The 25,127-nt window shown below is 37.6% G+C and overlaps 2 protein-coding genes across 2 annotated transcripts in view; both read right to left on the bottom strand.

Annotated features, from left to right (window-relative positions):
• The window catches only part of col22a1 (collagen, type XXII, alpha 1), a 66,698-nt gene extending 47,280 nt beyond the window's left edge, over nt 1–19,418 (bottom strand). Inside the window, exons 1-7 of the mRNA XM_084131327.1 lie at nt 19,220–19,418; nt 15,444–15,598; nt 14,597–15,163; nt 7,633–7,713; nt 1,190–1,301; nt 960–1,083; nt 577–852 (exon numbers count right to left, since the gene is read on the bottom strand). Of these exons, the coding sequence (XP_083987453.1) occupies nt 577–852; nt 960–1,083; nt 1,190–1,301; nt 7,633–7,713; nt 14,597–15,163; nt 15,444–15,534 (1,251 nt within the window). The 5' untranslated portion in view covers nt 15,535–15,598; nt 19,220–19,418. The remainder of the gene's footprint in view (nt 1–576; nt 853–959; nt 1,084–1,189; nt 1,302–7,632; nt 7,714–14,596; nt 15,164–15,443; nt 15,599–19,219) is intronic.
• A 3,300-nt stretch (nt 19,419–22,718) lies between these two features.
• LOC311094289 (uncharacterized protein) lies at nt 22,719–25,127 on the bottom strand. The gene is made up of 2 exons (XM_084132173.1): nt 25,003–25,127; nt 22,719–24,223 (listed from the first exon to the last, which is right to left on the bottom strand). Exons 1-2 carry the CDS (start codon nt 25,042–25,044, stop codon nt 23,333–23,335), a joined length of 933 nt encoding a protein of 310 aa, XP_083988299.1. The 5' UTR covers nt 25,045–25,127; the 3' UTR covers nt 22,719–23,332.

Here is a 25,127-nt window from a genome sequence, read left to right as displayed (position 1 = left end):
TATTGTCTGCAGTTGATTGCAATGTTTTAGAATATGAGTGATTCTTTTAATGATGGCTAATATTAAATCAGAGTGATACAGTATTTAAATTGTACAGTGAGAAACTGAATTTACAGTGATTAACTGTTATCTACTGTTTATAGTACTGTATTGCATACAATACATAAAAAACAGTGCTTAACTGTTTTTTTGTATGTAAATGCAATTGAAATCAGTATTTATTAATTTTTTCTACAGTAAAACAATCAATACTGTAAATACAACTAAAATCACAGTGTTTAATTGTTTTTTATTTTACAGTGAATACACAAAATACTGTAAATGGAAGTACAGTACCCTTACTGTAAAACGTATTCACAGTAACTTACTGGCTAATCGTTGCCAGTAAGTTACTGTAAATTTTACGGTCAATTTTTTACAGTGTATGGTATAAAAAATAATCAATCAGTACCTCAGTATACTATGCTTTTACCATTTGATGCCATCATTTCACAGTATTTTTGTGCAACTTACTCTGTACGATGTAAGCTAATCTAAATGAGAGTGTGTATAAATAAACCTCAACATGGTGCTTACATCAATGGGAACGCTGTCATAGAGTCTCTTGCCGATGACAGTCTTTCCCTGGATGTCAATGTCTTCTCTTTCCTCTATGGGCGCCGTGTCAATGTGCTTGCAGTCCAGGAACAGGGATACAGATTTGGAGTCCACCCTCATGCCAATCTTATGCCAGTTGCGATCAAACAGGTTTTCCACCTCTGGGTTCTTAAAGACTGCCCGGACCGCATCTTTCGTCAGGCCCACGGCGTTGTACTCCACTGCCTTGTTCTCTCCATCCAGACGGATGGACACCTGGAGAATATACGTACAATATATTTGACTTAGGTTTTATTCGGTTAAAAAATAGAGCAATTGAAATATCAGATCCTCATTGGCGGCCCAGAATGAGTTGTCCACACCTGCGGGATGCCGTATTTGTCATAGACCTGCCACAGGTACCAGTCTTCCTTACGAGAGGTCTTCCTGAACTTAAATGTGGTCACGAAGGCGTATTCATCAGGCAGACCCTGCGGCAAGACATCTCTACAACACAAGAGAGCTTTGTTAAAAAGAGAAAAATTGCAGAAAAAAACAACATTAAAATAAAGTGATTTTTTAAATATTCCATTGCAAGTAATGATTCACTTACTGTGTTTGCTGGACGATGGGCATGGTACCAAGTCGGACATACGGGGTCTGACCTGGCTCAAATTTTTCTCCAAGAAAATCTCTCACATTGAAGTATTCCATCAAATCAAAACCTGAGACCAGATAAGAAGAAAAAACGTTACATAAACTGTACACTAAAATCTGATTGGTTGATTGGAACATTGCTCCAGAGGAATGTGTTGTACTGTTGAATATTGTTAACACGTCTTTCCATCAATGATCACTAGGTGGAGCCCAAGAGACAGTTCAAAATGACAACATACTGAAAATGAACTGCTCCTAAATCTTTCTTGAAGCAGAGAATTCACTCTTATAAAAAAATAGATCAATAAGATTAAGATATAATGTCACAATGCAATAAACAAAAGGCCTGCGTGCAATGATATAGCTTCTATGTTTTTGCTAGGCTAGGCACATTTACTGATTTAGCACATTTCATATGGCAGTGCTTAAAAACTCCATACACAAGTTCTGTTTAAGTTCAAATATAATTTATTATCACATGTTAATTTTAATTGACTCAAAATAATGCATGAAATGTGCAATAAAATGTAATTATTTATATTATGATACAATGTATAAAATATGTGAATTGTATTATAAATACAAATTATTATATAACTTATATGATCATATATATATATATATATAATGCATAATTTATGTATTTTATTTTAAAAGTATAATTTTTTTTATTATATATAGGCCTATTCAAATACATTTTTGTATTTATCGCATTATTATATAGGGTGAATTGCCCTAATGTGGGACATTTTTTGCACTTCAGACTTCTGTGACATATTGCGATGTGTAACCAAAACATTAAATCCACACCCAATACCATTTTAAAAACCCCAGGATGTATCCTAATCAAATCAAAAGAGAAAATTCAGATAACCCATTCATAAGATAAATTATAGACATATTAGTGCTCTTATTGCAAGTCGTCTGAGAAAATCTGCAGCTTCCTAATGTGGGACAGAACGTTTCCCCAATGTGGGACACTGAAAAATCTATGATAAAAGACCAAAAATCACATTGATACATGTAGAATAGTAAAATCTTTTATTTTAGATTCACTGGAGAGTAGATAGGGACATTCCATGCCCTCGCCAACAGTCTCAGCTGAGGGACCCCACCATCCTCAACAATACTCCTCTATGGCTCTTTTCATCCTGTCCTGCCTCCACTGATTAAGTTTCTTTCTCTTATCCTTTCCCTGTTTCTGCCTCTCTTTCTGTGACAATCTGTCCCTGTCTTTCTCACCTTTGCCATTGTGATCTAAAATACATTTCATTGAATTAATCAGATGCATAAAATAAAGTGGAATTGCTTTATTGGTTTTCTACTGCATTTTTAAATTCAGAGCTATTTTTCATTTTAAGTCAACTATACCTTTTACACATACATGGCACATACATGACACACACACACACACAGAGAGAGACACACACATATGTAGGCATGCACACGCACACATACACACAAAAAAAGAGCCTTCAAACCGCCCTTCAAGAATAAAAAATTCACATTACTGTAGAAATCTGCATTAACAGTATTGTAATATTGCATTACAAGACTAAAACCATGTAAATAACCATGTTTGTCCCACAAATCATGACCCACCACACATTTTTGACTCATTGAAGTACTGTCCCACATTAGGCTGATCATGCTGTCCCAGATTTGGAAACCACATTTCCTAATGTGGGACACTAAGAAATTTGTTAAAAATATAAAATATATAGTTTATACACACAAAGTTAGACTATTTTTGGATGGACAAACATTTCATAAGCATATTAGGCTAAAAAGTACCAGGATTGCATTGTTTAAAATGTATTTAACTCCTTAATATCAAACTTGTTAAAACTCTATGTCAATGGCCTTCGGATGGTCTTCACACAAGGTGCCTCCTGTTTGATGATTGCTCCACCCTCAAATATGATTGGACATTTGATAGGTCATGTGATTTTGATCACATGACACCACAGCTTTGTCTAACCCATAGTTTCACTGTCATTCATGTATTTATGGGGGACCTACAAACACTAGACCTTAGGTGTCCCACATTAGGCAGTGTCCCACATTAGGGCAGTTCACCCTATTATAATATTATTTATATATTTCCACCCATTCTCCAAACAGCTTGACCTGTGTAAGGACACTTAAAATATATATCTATATATTTCTATATATATATATATATATATATATATATATATATATATATATATATATATATATATATATATATATATATATATATATATCATAAAAAACAGAAGAAATTAAGTCAGAAAATGATACAAGGGACATGAAACTAACAGCTAAATAGGAAATCATTTGAGACAACAGTCAACTATACATTTAGCATTATTACACACAAATATTTGACCACAAAATGCCATGACTGACCAATCAGAATCACGTATTCCAGAAAGTAATAATGTAATATGTAATAAACATGTAATAAAGAAACATAAACAATGAAACACATCACAACAAATAGGAAATTACAGTCAAATTGATCAGCTGTGTTTTAAGTGTTTTAATATCTCTCCTCTTTATCCACGAGCAAAACAACAAGCCTCACTCGGGCCACTTTCCACATTCACACAAAAAAAAAATCCATGCCTCTGGGAACAAACATGACATCATTGTTTTTTAAAAATAGTAAAGTGGAGCTGTGTGTGTGTGTGTGTGTGGATATCAGCCCATTAATTAACGCTTTAGATCTGCAGCCAACACTCATTAAACTGCACTTGCTGCACCAGATGTTTTAAAAACCAACCTTTCATGTGCAATTACGTCAGTGGTGCTCCATGTGTGTGTGTGTGTGTATCTACTGAGGTTGGCAGTATTGGCCTTTTACCCTAGTATAGTGGCCAAACCAGGGCAATATTTAACCAATATATAGTCTGTCGCCATGGCGATGCCAGCGGGGCCCTGGGCGTTGCCTGAGGAAGAAAGTCAAGGGTCGATCTGCGACACTCTAATGCTGGTTGAGTTAAACGTTCAAAACAGCTGTCGATACTGTACATGAACCGCTGATGGTTTGTGTATATGCCGCCTATTAAATCTCACTTTCACTTGATGAATTCTCATGTTGTTTTCTTAGGGCAGGTGTGTTCGTGTCAGCAAACGGGGGCTCTTTTAAACAGTCAACGATTATTTGAACTGAAGGATGTTTGGAGTTGTTTAACTTGGTGGTAATGTGAGAACGTGCAAGTCTAGGCCAGACTGTGTGTGTGTGTGTGTGTGTGTGTGTGTGTGTCTGTAACAGGTGGCTGAGAACGTAGAAAGTAAGCAGATACCCTGTTAACAGCAAAGTACAAAAAATGCATAAAACAGCAAAAGCACTTTTCATCTTTCAAGATTTTTTTAACAAATCCCTCAAGGTTTCTGCCAGGTCAGCATTATAGGGGGCCGTTCACACTTTCTTGTGTTCCATCTGTGCTTTTGCAGTCTCTTGTGCCATGAAAGCTGTATCAAGTTAAAAATAAGTTTTCAAAACATTGGACCAATAGATTAATCAATATTTGCATATAGAGCAAGTATAGTGTGATTTGCCCCTTAAAGGAATAGTTCACAAAGAGAGAAATTTGTCATCATTTACTCACCCTCTTGTTTTTGACACACAAAAGGAGATGTTTAAAACCATAAAAAGTAGCCCAAATTACTTATTTATGGTACTTGTTGTCTGAAGCAAAGAACAAAACAAAATTTAAGCAGTTGTTTGCAGAAAATATTGCTCTAAAATCTCTTTCTCATTAACACATGAGAACCAATGCTGTTCAAGATCATTGACATCAAACCTGGTTAGATTGTCATCAGCAAATAAAAAATGTCAGGTATTTATGGCAAAATACTTTATATAGTATTTATAGTACTATAATGCCAATGCCAAATTGTATGTAGGCTCCAGCTGTTCGCTTCTCAGCTCATTTCCACAACTCTGCGTCTCCATGCGCCAGGCACGACTCTCTCTCTGACTCTCTCTCGATAGCGTTTCGCTTGCAGGACCTGTAATTTGGGTCTGGCGAGTGAAAGCGTATAATCACGAGCGAGTCTTATTTTAAACAGTGAGAGAGCGAGGGTTCTGCGGCGCGGCACAGATGAGCGCGTTGCGACGCATGACTTTGATCCGAACACATGGGCACTCCAGCACACAAAGCGACGACCATAGAAACCAGCCCCCTTAAGTACAAGATGTCAACGCATAAAAACGCTAACGGCAGCGTTTTAAAACGGCCACAGTGTGTCAGCGTGACAGACTTCTCTGTGGTTACAGCCAACTCTTTGATCCGGACGCATGCGCTAAATGGACATCTTGATGTTTTGTCCCCTCAGCATTTAGCTGGATAAGCGCAATGTTTTTAAGATGCTTAAAAAATAATGAAACTATTAACAACGCATCTTGAGACCCATATTCTGTTTAATTTCTTTGGCCGTGGCCGCGCATGCGCAAAACATGTACCTCAAACAAACTGATAAACATAGCCTATATTATATTCCAACAATTTAGTTGGAATCACTTTCATAAAAAAAATGTTCCCCAGGTGATGGATTTTAAAAATATTGACAGCCAATCAGAGTCTATCCTGCTTTAAAGAGCTCGATCATTTAAAGTGGCAGAAGAGAAAACTGCAGGGCGAGCTTAGAATAAACATAGCTAATGGTACATAGCAGAGGATGCTAATGTTGTTATCATTATACATTATAGTTATCTTTATGGTGATTATTTGGTGTGAATGTGCCTTAATACATTAGTAAAAAGCTATGTTGAATATATGAACGATAAAAATTAGTTAGTGCACTTACACCCCACAATGCAGGCAACTGATTTAATGGTGCATTGCAGATTTAGAGGAAAACAAGGGTTTGTGCACCAAAATTTGAGAAAAGCTGGTTCAAATGCATTCTAACACACTGATGATCAATGAGAATTTCAGAGATGTCTAGTTATGCTTTCAGAAATCCAATTTACTATATATTTGAACTTTCCAAACCCTTAAAACACATCTTACACATTTGTCAAACACTCTATCAGAGCTTTATCTAGTGTGCAAGTGCTACAAATAAACTAGTTTTGTATTGATAAAGTTACTTTACAGATACAGTCTTGAGTCAGCAACATTTTATATCCATTTTGGCCTTGCTTTGGCCAACACTGACGTTCCAAACTTCAGAAACAGCATGCAGATGTTGGCAGCTTCAGCAATTGTGACATCTCATGTGAACCTGGAATTTCCCTGAAGATTTAGCTTGTGTTGTTCTCTTGAGTATCGCAGATTACAGGAGCAAGACACCATAATTAACACTTACAGCCACCAAAGGAGGAGAGATCTAGTCTAGTCGGTGCGATCCAAAAGAACTGCAACCAAACAGATCTAAGCACAAACTTCAAGAAGATGATAGGAACGATGAGGAAAGCGCTGTGACCCACAAATGATGTTCAGACATGGAGAGATCACACCTTAAACTTCACCTGAACACCGAAGACAGCACACTTCCTTATTATAAGTAATTAGAGTCAAGTGGACCACATTCCAGAGAATTTACAAAGTTTTTTTTTTTAAACAATGCAGATATAAAATATGTCAAACGAAGAAATATAAATCATTTTCCAGGGTTACGACTTCTTTTTGGGATTTATCAAGAGAGATTTGAGCAATTAAAACACGACCCAAACTCATCAGATTTATGAAAAACAGCTCTCTTGACCATTTTGTACATATAGCAGTGTCTGTATATGCCTGCAGTGAATCAGTCCTTCTATTCCGCACACTCCTATAGCACCAGATTGTATAGTCATTTTCTTGCACAGGTAAGTGCTCTCTCTCTCTGTTTTGGTCTGGTTTCTTACTTAAGGTTGATGAATTTGAGTGGGAGTCTCGCAGAGGAACTCAGAAACCCCTGAAGACCCAAACACAACATCCCTCCAGATCTGTGTAATCACTAAAGAACTCCACGTTTCTTAGAACAGAGGAGGGCAAAATAACTCTTATTTCGAAACATCGATGTCTCGCTGCAATGTTTCATGTTTTAAAGCATAACCTTCAGGGAAAAGAATGCTTTATTTCGGATCCAAAAGTACTTTAAATGTAGAAACTAGGCTTGTAGTTTGTGGTATTAATACTTACATCCACACAAAAAAAGACTCTGAAGTGCAAGATTGGGAGTCCATATGTCAGAATCATTATGCTGTGCACTTCTTCATTTATTTTTGACCGGAAAATAAAATTTCATGTAACTGTATAACCATGAGAGGAAGAAAAGTTTTCGTTTTCTCACATCTGAAGATGAAACATATATTAAAAGATCATAAAATACCAGTTTTGAGATGTTAACGACGCAAATGATGGAAGACAATACATTTTTTAACAGCACAGCACTATGGGAAGAACATGGACACATTACCTGGGACCTCCGTCTGTCCAGCACTGGTGCTGTTCGGTCTGAAACGGCCTGCCTGGACTTTCATGTTGGGACACAGAACATCTATGGAGAGAAACACAACATTATGGGTGAACATATTTTTGGATGGCAAAACGACCTTAGGAACTACACAGCTCTTCACAGGTGCTTGGATCATATAGAGCAATTTATTTCTACAGTTAGAATAGTAATATTTGTAGTCCTGTTCGGGTTAATATGATGCAATCTGTGCTTTATTAACACTCTGAAATTTCTAAACATCTGCTTTTAGTAAGAGCAGACTTCATCAATAAATCATATTGTGAAATTAATTTTTTTTGTTGACATTTTATTGTACTGGTTCCAGGTGCCCAGGCAATCTGCCGTGGTATTTCGCCCGTGACAAACCTTTTCATTCACGATTATTTAACATTTAAACGGTTTATGTTATACAGACATAATTAGCATGTAAATAGATAGAACCTATGAATGAAGGCACTTCTTTTTCACATAGGAAAAAATAAAATTAACGAATGAGTTTTCTTTGATATCTCAATTGCTGTTAGAAAACAAGTTTAAATAGAGACTTTTGCCTGACATCTGAATAAGACATGTCTCTTCTAGAGTTTAAAAAAAAAAAAAAAAAATGTCTCAAAGATAAAGTCTCATAAATCATAAATCTCAAAATTAACTACAAATTAAAAGATAGTGTTACATTTCATACACATGCTGTGATTGACTAATCACAACAGACTGCGCTTTTCGGAAGGCAGGTTTTTAAGAAATGGAAACTAAAACAGAGCGTTCAGAGAGAACAGATGCTGGAACAATGAAAAATAATACATTTTTGAACATTAAATGATGTAAAAAAAATATTCCAATGGGCCCCATAAACAAATTTATGAACCTTTTAAATGAGCATAATAGGACCCCTTTAAAGCTTTTTAGGATTTGTTTGTTTTTTTATAACATTTGAATGATACCGAAATAAGAATGCCATAATGTTTCTGAGCAGTAAACATTGCCCTCTTTGAAGAGGTATGATTTTACTGGCAGCTGAAGATGAACAGTTGAGAGTGACTTTCACTGTAATATTATCCATCTTCCTCTCTGTGCTTGAAGACAGACTGTTAGAGAATCCTTCCCAAGCCCTCCAACGAAGACATGGTGGCATAACTTACGACTCTATGACATTGGCACATAGAAGTGGGGAAAGTTACAGGTTGGTCGCAGTGAGCGTAGAGTTTGGTGGAGTGCAGCTATGCTAACGTCACAGCGGTGATAATTTAGGCCGTACAAACGGGCAGATTTCAAATGGCGACGCACAGCTAGTGACAGCAGTGATGACAGGAAGAAACGTAACACCAGTAGACTTGCTTTACTATGGCATCTGTGATGAGGATGTGCTATTTGAAGACAGGAACTTGCTAGTGCTAAGGAAGGATGCTAATATTAGCTTAGACACTATGGATGACTGCTTATTGCTTTTGTTTGGTCTTTTTGTTACTTTTAATTGAAAAGAGAGTACAGGAAACGATGTACAGGTGATGTGATTCCCATTCAATACATTCCCATCACTCACGCACGCACGTAGCTGTTAGCCAAAAATAAAAATGATGTCATTATTTACTCACCCTTATGCCGTATATTCTCTTTTTTTTTTTGGTCAAAAGTATATATTTTTGATGAATATTTACCTCTGCCATATACAACCAAGTCTGTCAAGCACCAATAAATCTGACTGTCAAGAGCCATAAAATTATGTCGTTAAGTTTTAAATGAGCAATTTCTGATACTTTTGTGGTGTTTTTTGTGTGCTTTTTGTTTCTTTTTGGAACTTGACAGATGTGGATAATATGAGCAGTTTCTACATATGAAAAAAAAAAAAATTAAAGTGCTCAAAAAAAATCTTTAAAAATCTACTTTTGTCTTTCACGTGAATGAATGAATGAATGAATGAAGTTTGGAACAAGTTTGGAACAGCATGAAGGCAAGTAAACAAAATATTTTTCAGTTTTCACTGAACTATTCTGGTCATCATCCTGCTTGTGACTTATGACAACAAAGACAAGTATAATCACACCAAGCGCACAAACTTTAGTCAAAGTTTTAGGTTTCCTGGTGTAAAATCATAAAGTGCTATCTGATGTAGGCTTCACCTGAAACCTGAAAAAAGAGAGTAAGTGGGAATTCATTCTCATACAGGATGTGAACAATTTTTAATCTTTAAATTTAAAATGTAAATGATGTGTTCCCATTTAATCCTTATCAAACGGCTAAATCGAAGTCTCTTCCCTTGGGTGTTCACTGGTAGAATAATGCACAAAACCACACTATAATATAATACTATAATATGACATAGATCAAATGATTGCAATGTCAATGTCTTTTTATGCCTCTCTCTCTCTCTCTCTCTCTCTCTCTCTCTCTCTCTCTCTCTCACTCTCTCTCACTCTCTCTCTCTCATACGTGCACACACTCTTGGCATGAACCAGGCAGACGCCCAAACCACAGCGGCTGATCGCGTCCCTGACAATCATGTACAATCAGACCCTGTAATTTTCTTTAATCGCTCCTATAAAAAGTGCTTTGTAGCGTTTAAGAGGCCTCAACTTCGCTATGAATTCCACTTTACAGAGGCTGGGTCACTTGACACAATTACATCTCTGTCCGATACAGTGTCCTCAGCGTGACTCTCCCAAACCCCCGTGCGAGTCCCTGCCCTGATCCAAACATCACCCTCCTGACCACGAATAAATAAAGAGCTCTGCCGCCCACCCGGGGATAAATAAAGGTTGGAGAAAAGAGCACCTGGCTTTCTATATTTGAGTTGTATTTGTTATGTGAGCCAAGTTATTGCAGTAATGCGGACATCCATGTATCGTTTTCAAGGCGTTTATGTGCATAATAACTTGAGGTTTCTCTTTCTGTGTTACTGCAAACAGGCCATGTTCCTGTGTCCACAACCTTCATAAAACACAAAAAGTCAATCACTGACTATTACTAGCAGTTCTAAGTCATGTCAGAACACTAACCTAGTGGGTATTGGAGTAATTTGTCAAAGTACATTTCTAGATAGTATATCACAGCAACGAATCACTGAGCCAGTGAGTTGAACCTGCAAATAAATCATTTTGAATGGTTTTCTGAACTGTATAAGCTGATACATTGAAAAGATCTGTCTCAAAAGAATGATTCACAGTTGAGCTGTTCCTTTAACCTCATAATTTATTTAGGTGGAATTGACCCCACAATTAGCATGCTGCTAAATGAAAAGTAACTAACAAAATGTGGTTGTCCATAAAGAGTTGTTTTTGACATACCTATTTCCTTTGACTGGCGAAATGACAAAGCAATCAAAAGCCAGTCGTGCGTCATTGTTTAAATGGCACGTATGAGTGATTTCTAACTGTGCTCTATCGAGGGCAACTTCCTTCAGCTGTGGCATGAAGGCTGTAATTTAGTGAGTGGCCATGAAACTAAAATGATGGACTGAGTACTGCATTTCTACATTGTTTTTCAAACACTTTTGCATTTATTTTCTTGCTTATTTCTTAGAGGAAATCAAATTGTGATTCAAAAAAATCATATCAGATACGCTAAGGATAGCTGGTTAAATGATTATAACTGAAAATAAATGATGATGCACCTGCAAAATGTTTCCAGATGTTGTTGGTTAAGTATCTAATGGATGCATATGCACATGACAATTTGCACTGTATTGATATTAGTCAGTTCATAAAATATGAGTCTCAAATGACAAATCATACCAAGCTGATGTATTTATTTATGCTTAAAAAATGGCCAACTGGTACCGGCTGATCAATGAAACTAGCAATTAATCACCCTGACATTTCAGGCTAGAGAATGATGCAGCATATTAGAAAGTGTTGAGTCACATAGAGGACTTTATAAAACCATTACAAACTTTACTCTAGCTCAGACTTGAAGTTCTCAAACGGTAGCTAAAAAGCCACTAAGCCACCATCTAAAACACCCTTGCAACTGCATGCATTTAAAACCACTAAGAATGCCAGTATCAACAACTGAAACATCTCATATCCAAGTTTTCTCGGATGCTCTAGTCATTCAGAGACAGTCCTACTCTATTATTGTGTTCTGAGAAGTCCAACCCCGAAATATTCCATTTCCTGTTCAGCATTATTCCTGGTTAACACATCTAAATCCTCCAGCAAGTGTGCAAACTATACTCTGAAATCAAATATTTTCTCTCTTATTTGAAGTTAAGCTAATCAAATCCAGATTTAGGAAACAGGGACAACAGATGCTAAAGCAAACATAAGGAAATTAGCACACCCAACATATTACAGTGCACTTCTGTTCTGTTTAGAACACTGATTACAGATCTGGCATGCTGTGGTCATGGGTGGACCACCGACCTGAACCAAAGCCCAGATACACTAAGTGATGAAACTACTAGTCAAACAAGCTTTGCACTTTTCGTTTATTTCAAGCATGCTAAAAATGGCCCAGTGCACTTCCTGTATTATCATAGAGCTGGAAGTAATATTCACCATTTAATCAAAAGGAAATTATATTATGCATAAAGAATGTTGTTGTTTGCATTGTAAGACTATTTTAATGACAGTTAAAGGGATAGTTCACCCCAAAAAAAAAATTATCCCATGATAATTTCCCAGAGTTATATAAAAAAAATGTCCTGGCTCTTCCAAGCTTTATAATGGCAGTGAATGGCCGTTTCTGTTTTGAAGTCCATAAAAGTGCATCTAACAAATGCATGTTACAAATTAAAATTATAGCTTTCGGCCAAACGGCCATACACAGTCTACTTGCACCTAAAGTGCAACTTGTGACGTCGGAAATAGCGTAGTGCGTCATGGCGTAGCGTAAATATCAGCAGTACGTCGCATTACTCGCATAAGTTGCGCTTTAGACTTAAGTGGAATCCGTATGTTTGTTTGGCCGGAAGCTAGTTATTAAGTTACAAAGTTTTAAATATGGATTTTTTTCTTACACAAACTCATGCACTTTTATGGACTTCAAAATGGCCGTTCACTGCCATTATAAAGCTTGGAAGAGCCAGGACATTTTTTAATATAACTTCAACATCAACTTAGGATGACTTGAGGGTGAGTAAATCATGGGCTAATTTTCATTTAAGCACAAATATCATTGTCATTATTGTAACACATCCTGGTCAAAAATGATTTATGAATTTAGTACAAAAATGTACACTTAACTAATATATAATATATTCCCTTTTACACTGATGAAAATGCAACAACAAAATCTTTAGAATTTATGGTGAACATTATCTAAGCAATTCATTCTGAATTATTATTACTAAATAAGAAAGAAAGAAAGAAAGAAAGAAAGAAAGAAAGAAAGAAAGAAAGAAAGAAAGAAAGAAAGAAAGAAAGAAAGAAAGGGGAAAACTGATTCCAACCAACTTTCGGAGAAGGAAATGTCATTTTCCTAAAATTATTTTCTTTCCAAAGAAGAAAAAACTGTGTTATGGGTAATCACATTGAATAAATTAAAATTATGCTAATTGTGCCCTTGGATGAGGTAATGCTTGTTATCTTTTCACCTAAAACAAATTAAAAGCCAAAGATTAAAAAAGTAAAAACGCAGTACGGTGAAGCCAAGTTCCACTTGAAACATTAGGACTGTAATTTTCAGAGCAAAAATAACTTGGACCTTGGAGATGCCATGATTTCTAGCCACCAGTATTCTTAGATGCCAATGCTAGTGTCAGATTATCTTGGTAATCACAGAACTGGACCTGATATGCAGTTCTAAATGCTTAAAGGACAATCCCTAATAGAACAACAAAGTCTAAAGCTGGCAGTGAAATGTTTGAGTTGATATTTCTGCACTTCTGAGTCACGTAGAGTCATTCAGACGAGGACCTTTGGTTGGAATCAAGGCAGGGTCAAGGGTTTGGTTTACAATAAATCAATTTATCTCTTTCTCTTTTTATCTCTGCATCTCCTTGCCAAGTCCAATGGTTCCCTATCTTCACACTAGGCAGTCTGATTTAAAGCAGGCATTGGAGAAGGCTTGTGTTACAACCTCTTCAAATCCCAGTGATTGTACCTTCAACAAAAGACCGCTTAACCACTGTATATGTAATGTTTTTATATTGCTTTGACTACACAAGAGTTCTGGAAAGCGGAAGTGCTACTCCGGACTCAGATTTCCACTTTAAACTGAAGAGCTCCAGGTGTCGTCGCTCTCCCGTTCATGCTAATTTTAGAGAGGAATGTCAAGGCTAAGCATCCATCATCACTAAAAACATACTACGCGTACACATAATTTGCATTTGCATGGTCAATCCAGGCCACATACCTCAACGGTTTGGGTTTATGTATTTTTGAATCTATATTCATAGTTTTAATGCAAGCTTGTTGTTTGTAATGGCCTCCAAAGACTATCCCACATGTACTTTTAGGTTATCTTTGCCTGCAGAGCAGATGTGATCAGGAAAAGCACTTGAGCTCTGAGCTTTTCTGTCTTCTGCATTTCCTACACCTCTTTACTCTGAGCTCACCGAGGCAAGAAACCACATAAATGCCCTGGCCAAAGAGCTTCCAGTTCCTGTCCAACAAGTCTTGTATGGCACAGAGCAGACCTTCTTGTGAATGGGAATGTGTGCCAACAAAAGCATATTAAATGACTGATGTTTTTAGTCGGTCAGCGGTCAAGCTGACTCTTTGTTAAGTCAACTCCCACCTAACCTATCTGACTGTGTAAAGAAATATACTGGCATCTATGTTTCTGTGAAGAACACTTAATATACCTGGAACCATTTAATTGGACAAAAGGTTATTTATAGTGGAGAAAGGTTCTTTAGATTTTTTAAATGTTCTTCACTCTAAAAAACCCAAAATGGTTATTCCATGGCATCACTGTAAAAAAACCTTTTTGGAACCTTTATTTTTAATAACATATGTGGTTTAAGGTCAAAGTCATCAATACTCACTCTCACAGAGTCTCCTCCTCAACCTGCCCCTGATCTTGTCAATGGCGTCAAAGTCCGTCACATGGAACACATGAGCACTTTTGGGCTCGGCGGCGATCTCTTCCAGCTCCTCCTTAAGAGCTTCCCCAATCCCTACGGCGAACAACCTGATTCCAGCAGCCGCTGCAGCAACCGATGGCTCCAAAACAAAATCCTGACTCCTGCCGTCCGTCAGCAAGATCGCAACTTTCTGAATACCCTTGGCGGCAGGCCTTGCCCCTGTCCTCTCCGTGAAGATGTTGTTGGTGGTGAAGCTGATGGCATCTCCAGTTTTGGTGTTCCCACCCAGGTATCGGATGTTCCCAGCGGCACGCTTGACCTCCTCAAGAGTTTTGTACCTGCCCAGGTTGAATTCGGCGGTGGGACGGTCACTGTAGCGAACCACGGCCACACGTGTCTTCTCCACACCTACGTCAAAAGATTCTACCAGGTTTGCCACCCACTGCCGGATCTTCTCAAAGTTTTCCTTGCCCACACTGGAAGAGGTGTCCAAGATGAATACCAGATCATAGTGGACATTCTTGCAACCTGGGACAAAAGACATGCAATTTTACAGATGGTGTGTATACAGTTTAGCCACAGATTTATGAGGTTTGTGTTTCTGTCAGTGTACCATGGTCTGGTTGGATAATACATGGACTGAATTTGACAGAGAACTCAAAGCTATTAGCTTGTCAGGTGCAAAACCTCAGTCTGCACACATAACAGACTCACTGAAAGTCAGAATTAGAATTACCAAGGTGAAGTTAAAAAGAGATGTGGTAAGGGGTCATGAAAACAGTATATTTAGGCTAGTATGTGACCTCACCTGCCCTTTGTCCTTCAACACCACTTCTGTACAGAGTCAGAGCCAGTATGGTCAGGACCAGAGAGATCCTGAGGCCGAATCGAAACTCCATCTCCTTCTCCGCTGTTGTTTGCTGATATTCCCACTAAGATGCGATGATCATCAAGTTGCTGCTCCTGTGGAGACATGAAACAAATGTGAGGTGATCAGTCATTCTGACTCGGAGCGGAGTTATATTGATAGATTGCAAACAGAAGTGGAGTGTATGATTCATGTTAGCCGTGTGCTATTCATAACATTTCTTACTGATGTACTACTGGTGCAGCCCACATTAATCCTGATTACTTTCCAAGTTGCCGTTTTAGTTTGAGCCAATAACAAAATGAACCATCATGCTCATAAACACAGTATACAAGTGAATACAGGACTATTTGACCATTTTATGGCTAGTATAAATACAATTATTACCTTTTTTTCTTACAATTATTTGTGTATTACACATAAGTAAAATGGGTAACACTTTACAATGAGGTTTTAAACTTTAATTATCATGAAATAAGAATGAACTGCACTTCTACAGCATGAATTAATCTTAGCTAATGTTAATTTCAAGATTTACTAATACATTATAACAATAAAAAGTTGTATTTGTTAACATTAGTTAATGCACTGACATGAACAAACAATAAACAGCTGTATTTCTATCAACAATCATTAACAAAGATTAATAAATACAGAAACAAATGTATTACTCATTGTTAGTTTATGTTTGTTAATACATTAACTAATGTTAACAAATTAAACCTTATTGTAAAGTGTTACCGACTGCATAATATTATAAATAACACATAATGAAAAATGTAAGATCTCCATCAGGAAACCAGAGTGAACAAGGTGGGGTAATAGAAAGAAAACCCCCAGAAAGTTTTATGTCCATCTGTAATTCATTCCCCTGTTCACCAAACTATATATACACTACTGGTGACTAACCACGCTCCTCTGGCAAAGCTGAACTGATGTTTCGCTGTAAATAGGGTGTTCTTCTGATTTAGCGGAGTACAGTTCGCCCCAGGGAGCACACTGTCATCAGGGAGCGAGGGAACAACGTTGGGAAGCATTGAATTATGGTTTGCAGAGCCTTGATGATGTGGCAATCTTTCATCACAGACAATTTCAGCTAAGTTCCCCTATTTTCAGGTGCATTAAATTGCTATTCTCCAGAAAAACCTTTACCAAGGACAATAGAATGAAGTTCATCAATGGCAAATGGGACTTTGATGACTTGTAAAAATGGTATCAATTGAGCTAGTGAGTTCAAAGTTTCCAGTACAAAAGTTGATGCATCTATGGAAAACTGCCCATTTCTTTGGATCCGTCAAACAATTATGTTCCTCGTGAGCTGATGGTCAGAGGCCTCCTCTCACACAATTCAGTGTCCTTTCTTTGTTGCTTTCCACAGCTCATTCCTCTCCCTCCTTTTTTTCCCTTCATGAAGGTTTGCACTATCATCATATGACCCAGAAAGTCTTGCTTTCTCTTTACTTTTGGTCTTAAAAGCCCACAGCATGGTGAGTTCTTTGAACCCTTTGACCAGCAGGTCTTCTCATGTTTCTTTGAGGCTGTGAAAGTATCCTGGATTCATTTAACTAGTAACATTAACTGTATACATTTGCAGTAAACAACATTTATACTGGATTTTCATGTGTCTGTGAAAACAAATAGCCACCTGTAACACCTGTAATATGATTTATTTTTTAATTTTAGACATCAAATTATATATATATATATATATATATATATATATATATATGCATGCCAATATGTACAGTTTTTTTACAGCCAGTCAGCAGTCAAAAGTTTTAAAAGGCACTTTGTTTTTCCAGCCCACTGGTCAAGCTATTAGCCTAAATTACCGGGTGAATTTTAAAACTAATGGGCCTGTGCTTGGTTAAAAAAAGTTTAAACAAACAAAATTCTTTTCATAACTAAAATGAAATGGTTGTGGAAGGGAACGCCCAATTGACCCATATGGTCAATTTCCCAAATGGAACCTGTGGGTAAGTCCCATGTCCAAGGGCACAATGGTCATGGTCACCTACTAGGGGTTGCACAGACTAGACGACTTGAATGCTCTGCCATGACACTTTAAGCTTGAGATTAACTATAAAAGGCACAACAGGATAAGAAATATTTTATGCTCACTTTTACGCTTCGTTTCCAACAGGTAAAATGACAAATAAATGCACACTCTGAGAGCCCTCCACTAGATATGTTTGATTATACCATCTGGATGATAAAAATTCAGCGGGTGAATGCACGTGTTAAACAGCTTATGGTATACGCAAGTTAATCGCCATTCTACATTGTAACACACACACATACAGACAGTATCTCGCATCACGTGCAAATAGAGAAACATTTAGTAGCGCATAAATGTATTGTCAACACTGTTCTGTAATTTATCAGTAAACTAGCTTAGAAACTGAAAAGTTCTAGCATATATTTCTTAGTAACTAAAACCCACAGCTTCACTATTAGTAGAGAGACGCTGCCAGGTATACTTTGTTCACACGCAATCGCTCTCTGTAATGCATTCAAATGTAGGCCTAATCTTTACTGTGCCACTTTGTATCTGTATCTGATTTAGAACGAGCAAAAATATATGAGAAATATAATGACCCAAAGACAAAAGAACTGAGAACTGGAGCAATAGCATTGTGGGCAGCGCTGTGTCATATGCCATAGCTGTGCACAAGGCAACCTGCGTTCGAGTCTCAACTCGAGGTTCAGGCTTATTTGTTCATTAATGACGTCATCAGTAACTAGTCAACATCGACTCGACTTTAATCACATAGATGTCGACTTAAAAAAATATTTTTTTCCTTATCACCTGTCCTACAACCTTACATTAAGGTCTTTACTAGACCACCAATCTACAATCTTTTGGTTACCAGCCTTTTGACTTACAAACTTTTGTTAACTAGCTTGACAACCTACAATTGTTTATTCACAGTACCAGTCCTATGACCAACAACCTTTGCATTACCAGCCCTACGACCTATAACCTTTCGATCACCAGCCCTAAAACCTTTTGTTTAACATCCATGCAACATACAATAATTTAGTTACCTGCATCCTATGACCTGCATTCTTTCATCGACCAATTTACAATCTTTTAGTTATTAGAAGCACAGTCAAACATACTATTTTGGGGTTTACCAGATCAATAAATATAATCTTTTGGTTACTAGCCATGACCTGCATTCTTTCATCGACTAACTTGCAACCTTTTTATTATTAGACGGATGTACAGTATAACATATCATTTTTGGTTTACCAACTCTATATAACCTACAATTTTTGGTTAACAATGCAATTGACTGATCTGATCCAGTTACCTCTGTTATTTCATGATAAAACCATCAGTTATCATAATTGTTGTATTGTCTGCAAGTACATATCTCATTTTGAGTCCCTGAAACCTTTTAATGTTTCTATCTCCACTAACACTCTAGGGCCCGACTGCGGCCAAACTCCAAGACTCTGCTAAACGACCAGCCTGGGAACAACCTGCAGATGAATAAACCAGAAATCTTCACTCTTCTGAAATGTTAAAAACAGCCTTTACTTTTACTAAAGTTCCCCCCAAAAGTGGAAGAATAAAGAAAGCAGTAGTTATAGAGCAGACTGAGCTATCAAGACATGATGACTAAACATCTTAGAGCAAAATATCACAAATCAAACACTGTTTGCTGATGGGATACATTTGGGATATGAACGATAAACTTCACACTTACCTGTGCTGTCAATATGTAGGAACAAGAAGATATTCTTCAACCTCCTCCAAAAACACACCTCACAGACACCTGAAGTATCAAAGCAGCATCCTCCTAGAAATAAAGCTCCAGGTAAGGTCATACACAGGTGTGATAACACACACACACACACACACACACAGAGTAATCCTGCAGTGAGGAGCACAGTGTTGTGGAGTCTGCTCTCCTCTGCTGGGAGGTGGGAGGGAAGAGGGACTGCTCCTCTAAGTGTTGGGTTTCAGTGGGGACGAGATGGCTGCCCTGCCCTGTTCACGCACATAAAATAGGGCTCTGACAGACTGCACCAATTATAGAGCAACTTTCCGGGATATTTTTGTCACTTTCTTTCTCGTCATCTCTTTCTTTTTCTTTCACACAAGTTCTTTCTCTCTCTCCTCTTGTCTCCATGGCTTTAAGGATTGATTCTTCTCTCCAGGCCAGGCTGAGCCTACAGGTTGTCAATGGGACTGATTGGCGATTTTTACCCACAAGGTTTGTGTCTATAGTGAGAGTTCACTCAATGAAGTAGTGTGTCAAATGAGTGAATGTGCATTTTCATTAAAACACAGATTTGAAAAGTTGAAAATTTAACTGAGTGGCTCTTTTCTAGTGTAAATGCTCCAGGGTTGTGCAACATTCAGAATTGAAGAATTGGCCACCTTTGAGTTAAGGAAAATGGTCAAATTAATTGGCCAAACACACAGGAAGTTGAATTGGAATGACAGGAAAAGGAAAAATTCCCCATTGACTTCCATAGTATTTTTTTCCCTCATACTATGGAAGTCAATAGGGCCCATCAACTGTTTGGTTACCGACATTCTTCAAAATATCTTCTTCTGTGATCAGAAGAAGAAAGAAATTCATACAGGTTTGGAACAACTTGAGGGTGAGCAAATGATGACAGAATTTTCATTTTTTATTGAACTATTCCTTTAAACACAGTGTGAAAAGACCTGTTTAGGCTTTGATGGGGTAGTGTGACCTACAAGTTAAAGATGGATGGATGGATGGATGGATGGATGGATGGATGGATGGATGGATGGATGGATGGATGGATGGATGGATGGATGGATGGATGGATGGATGGATGGATAGATAGATAGATAGATAGATAGATAGATAGATAGATAGATAGATAGATAGATAGATAGATAGATAGATAGATAGACTTTTAATCTCTTTAAACACTATTGTAATGTCAAAGTATTAGTCGAGTTAATCTCTCAGAGGAAACCCAATTAAAAAATAACTTTTTTTACCTTAAAAGATTGTAGTGTTACCGACCTTCCCTTCCTGCTGTTTTTCCTGTCAGATAGTCTTGTTCTTTGAGGCCGAACATGCCAGATATCCTGTGTGCACGGCGTGTCTCTGAAGACCCCTGCTTTCTCTCCCTTTCCCTTCTCCTCCTGTCTTACTTTTCATGTCTCATCTGGACGTTTTACCACAGAGTACTTTCACAGGCATCGGGCACTCACGAAATCTTACAAACATGCACTTTCCAAACTCCCTAAATCCCATCGTTATGGACAGTAAAACACATCAACAACCGAGCCACACAGCAATAAACATCCACCAGTAAAAACGTGCAGGAAGTAACTGCTCGTGGTTCATCTTGTTGAAAAGAAACAAGATCTATTTCCATCCTCTACCTTTTTGTAAGGGATCTCGCAGGAGGTCACACTAACTTTAGCGCAGGGCAAAGTCCAGCAGAGGACAACTGATGGTTTGGCACAGATGCAGATCTACAAAAGTGACGAGGAAGTGAAGTTTATAGATTCTTTGAACTCAAGTGAGGAGACATGTATAGGGTTATAAAGGTCATTCAGATCTGTTTCTGTTATGAAGATTTCATTATAATTACAGCTTGAGCTTACGATTTAATTATGGGAAGAAGGTTTTTGTATTTGCTGCCTGTTTCTTTAACAACAAAATATCACAAACTGGTCATAAATGGTGTTCTCCATTGGCAGCCAGTTGATCAGTAGCCTAACAGATAGGCAACTCATGTTTATATTGTATACAACCATGGATTTTTACTAGATTCAGTGTGGGGGTGCTCTGATGCCGACTTGAAACCAATTTGAGTCATGTTTCAGTCCTAATCCTCTCTCAGATTTCTGCGTCTTTTAATTCAAAGTCCCCCTATAGTCAATAATTGTATCCCTTAAAAATAATATTTGATCACCAATATGACATACAGTATTTAAAGTTGTTTTCCTGTTAAAAAATAATAATTATTCATGCCTTAAAATAGCTTGAATGCAACTCTACACCCTTACTTCATTTAGTATACGCAGAGTACGCATGAATATGCTAATTTGCCCCGCCTCCACTCAAGCCAGAGGGAGCTCAGAGATTCACTCGGCCAACTGGTAAACGCTGCACAACGGTATTGCTCTTTACAACATCGGTAATTAATATAATTAGCCTTTTGCTTGTCAACAGCTAATAATGTCTAGCTAATATTACACAAACCATGTTTCCATTTGCCATCTCAGAGTCAGGCATCTGCCTTCTAACAATCATCAGAAACGCTTTGAACAACTCAGAACACCCGCATATTGCTAAATCTACCCGATTTTTCATATCAACAGAAAAATATAGGCTACCTGGATAACCTGGACCCCCCTGCTAGATCGCTGTTAATGATATGCTAAAGTCCGAGGGACCTTGACATGATGGATTACAAGGTAGTTTGTGACGTCAGAGGGTTTCAAACCACGTTTTTGAGACTGTCTTTGGTTAACTGCAGTTTTAATGAGAAAATACTCAGCAATGGTGTTGACTTATGATTTTGCACATGGTTTGTCTTAAAGCACATTAAAAACAACACAAAGACATATAACATTAAAAACTTGATTTTCACCACAGGGGGACTTTTAAAAAAACTACTTAAATTACTAGGCCTACTTCTACTACAATGTTCATCACACTTAACAGCAACATTGAATAGGATACACTTTTTAAAATTGTTTAATTAACAATAAAGAGTACTCATATCCCATAATCCATCGCAATAATAACCATGAGCTAGTGTTCTGTTGCCTTTGCAGCTTTTACAAAGTGTCATTTTAGTGCTAGCTATATAGCGCTGAAATGACATTCTTTGAAAGTAATTTTAGTCATTTAGCACTGTCCCCTGAAAGAAGACAGATTTATTTATTTATTTATTAATCTCAGATTGTGTTAGACGCAGCAACATTTTATTGATTTATGTAAATAGGAAAATAAACACAGTGATCATTTAAATATTCATTGGCTGCGGTGAACAGTATTGACAAACCCTTTGCTTAGACTGTCAATGTGGACATTCTAGTTTTATCTAGTTTTAGCAACGATAATCGTCTTATATGAAGAATATAAATGGATTTTATTACACGGCTCACAGGAATACTGGATTCTGATTGGTCAGACGTAGCGTTCCGGTAACAATGAAAAACTGCATAAATTAACATTTTAAAGCAAGACACCACAGGTGGATAGGGTCATTTTGGGGTATTTATTATTATACCCTAATTATTAAACATTACCATACTTCCCAGTTAATTAATCACAGTTCATTAAGACACACAATTTTATATTACAACTTTTCTGCAATGTTATGTTCAAATATGCAAATTAGGCAGTATCTAATTAAAATGCAGATTACTGCTGTCAAATTGATTAATCGTGTCTAATATATATATATATACACACACACACACACACACATATTCACTCACATTATATATTCACAAAGATTTGTTAGATGTGATTAATCGCAATTAATTGCGCGCACACACACATATATCCAGTCCCATGACAGATATTTTTATTATTATTATTTACTAAGTAGTGTAATAACTTTCATGTCCAAGTCCTATCACCCTGTCTGGGTTTATTTAGCGATAATCACTGACGGACTCACTGTAAATAAGCTCTCATTTATAAATACAGAAATATTTGGATCAGGAATGTTGTGCTGTTTTCTACATTACTGAGCTGTTTTCAGATCTAAACCCAAGAGGGAAAATCCTCTGTAGGCATGGCTGTTTTGCCATGTTCAAGTCTCTAACCCCAACACCACCTGTTGCATTTCCTCTTCGGGTCAAAGAGTCAGAGCACGGCTTCCTGAATGTCATTAACAGCCATCCTTCTCCCAACTTTACCCACTGCCTCCATCTCACGAATCCCAGGTTCCCGCAGGTTCCTCCATGATGCCTTTTGCAGCACACGGCTGGCATCTCTGATGGCCTTGTTGGCGGCGCGCTGACCCTTGCCTGGGCCGGCTGAGGCCTGTTTGCTCTCCTCACCTGTTGATAAACTGGATTTGCTCTGATCCTCCTCTAGCCGCCGGGTCCTTCGCAGTCTTAGACGCCTCTTATCTGCATCCTGGGTTTTAGCTGGAGCAGCTGATTGGCTGTTGCCGTGCTCTGATTGGCAGATGTTCTCGGGAGCATGTGCCGAGCAAACTGACAGATTACCTTTCCCTCGCCCCGCCTCCTTCCCTGCTGGCCTATTAGAACCAAGCTTGACTTGATTGACAGGTAGAAGTGGTTTGTGGGGTTCTGTGATAATACTCAGCGGGGAGCGTTCTGGTGACTTGGGCGGGCCGTCCTGCCAACAAACCTTTGCTTTTCTTGGATACGCCCCCCACGAATTACAGCCCGCTGCTTTGGCCTCCTGAGCACTTCTGATCTTCTGCCACTGTGCCTCTCTCACCTCTAGGGGGAGCTCTAGCGGGGCAAGTTTCAGAGGGCGTCTCGGGGGGAGATTCTCAGCCTCTTTCTCTTGCTCTGAGGGCTGAACAGGAGTTCTACCCTGATCCTGTATTGAGGAGGAAGAGGAGGAGGAGGAAGAGGAGAGCGTCAAGTCCTCAGCATGTGTCGGTAACAGATGGAGGGCAGGTGTGCGTGAGAGACGGCCCTTTTTAGACACCAGCTGAATACCACAGCCACTTAGATGGATCATCGCATTTTCCCCCTGGCAGGTCAAACTTTCCTGAATCTTAAGCACACACACGTGCAAAACAAATTTGACACATTTCACACATTTACATGCAGTTTTCTATGACACGTTTTTTTCTTATCTTATATCTTATAAAAAATCTTATACACACTGCCAGTGAAAAGTTTGGACAGACTGATTTTTTTCTTATGATGTTAAAAATCTAAATGCTTAAAATTTGTTTTGTGGACACATAAATTGTGCATAAATAGGATTTTCTTTTTTTTTTTTAACGAATGAGTTGGAACACATTATGGAGGAAATAAAGTGTCCAGCAAACTCCTTTAAAAATAACATTCCAGGATGCACCTCATGCTTTAAAGAAGCTAATATATATAAATATATATATATATATAATTTTATTCAATTTACAAAAAAAGGATAGAAAACAATAATCATGTTTAAACTAGGGAATATATTTATATTTCATTTACAACTGCTTCTTACAAAAATCATTGTAGCATTTAATCAAATTCAATAAGAAACATTTACCCTCAAGTTAAACATGAATATTAATATTTTCTCTTTAGTACGACCATTTTTTAATAATCTTTACGTTTCTTTACATTACAGTAGCATTGATGCACTCCATAGAATGTTTGATTACTGATTTAAAAAGACACCGGCTTCACTCCAAATGTGGAGTATATATATGCAGTTATTTTTTAAAAGAAAACAATAATTTCCTCTAACAATTCAGTCACAACTAAACAGATGAACAGAATAGAATAGAATAGAATAGAATAGAATAGAATAGAATAGAATGCTTATATACTCACAACTGATGCCATAATTTCCTGTGTGTGTTTTTGCCGAATCATCAGGCCGTGTGTGTTTGTTTTTTCCTCTGTCCTGCACGAGACTGTGACTTTGCAGAGAGAGAGAGAGAGAGAGAGAGAGAGAG

The sequence above is a fragment of the Abramis brama genome, assembly GCF_963993115.1.
Source record: "Abramis brama genome assembly, chromosome: 12".
NCBI classification, from domain to species: Eukaryota; Metazoa; Chordata; class Actinopteri; order Cypriniformes; family Leuciscidae; genus Abramis; species Abramis brama.
Note: the sequence above shows the minus strand (reverse complement) of the source record. Positions and strands in the feature narration are given on the sequence as shown.

Coding starts and splice junctions, on each gene's coding strand:
- LOC311094289 (XM_084132173.1), bottom strand. CDS start 25,044: ATGATTCGGCAAAAACACACACAGGAAATTATGGCATCAGTT. Junction 24,224..25,002: donor AGGAAATTATGGCATCAGTT/GTGAGTATATAA, acceptor TGTGTGCTTAAG/ATTCAGGAAAGTTTGACCTG.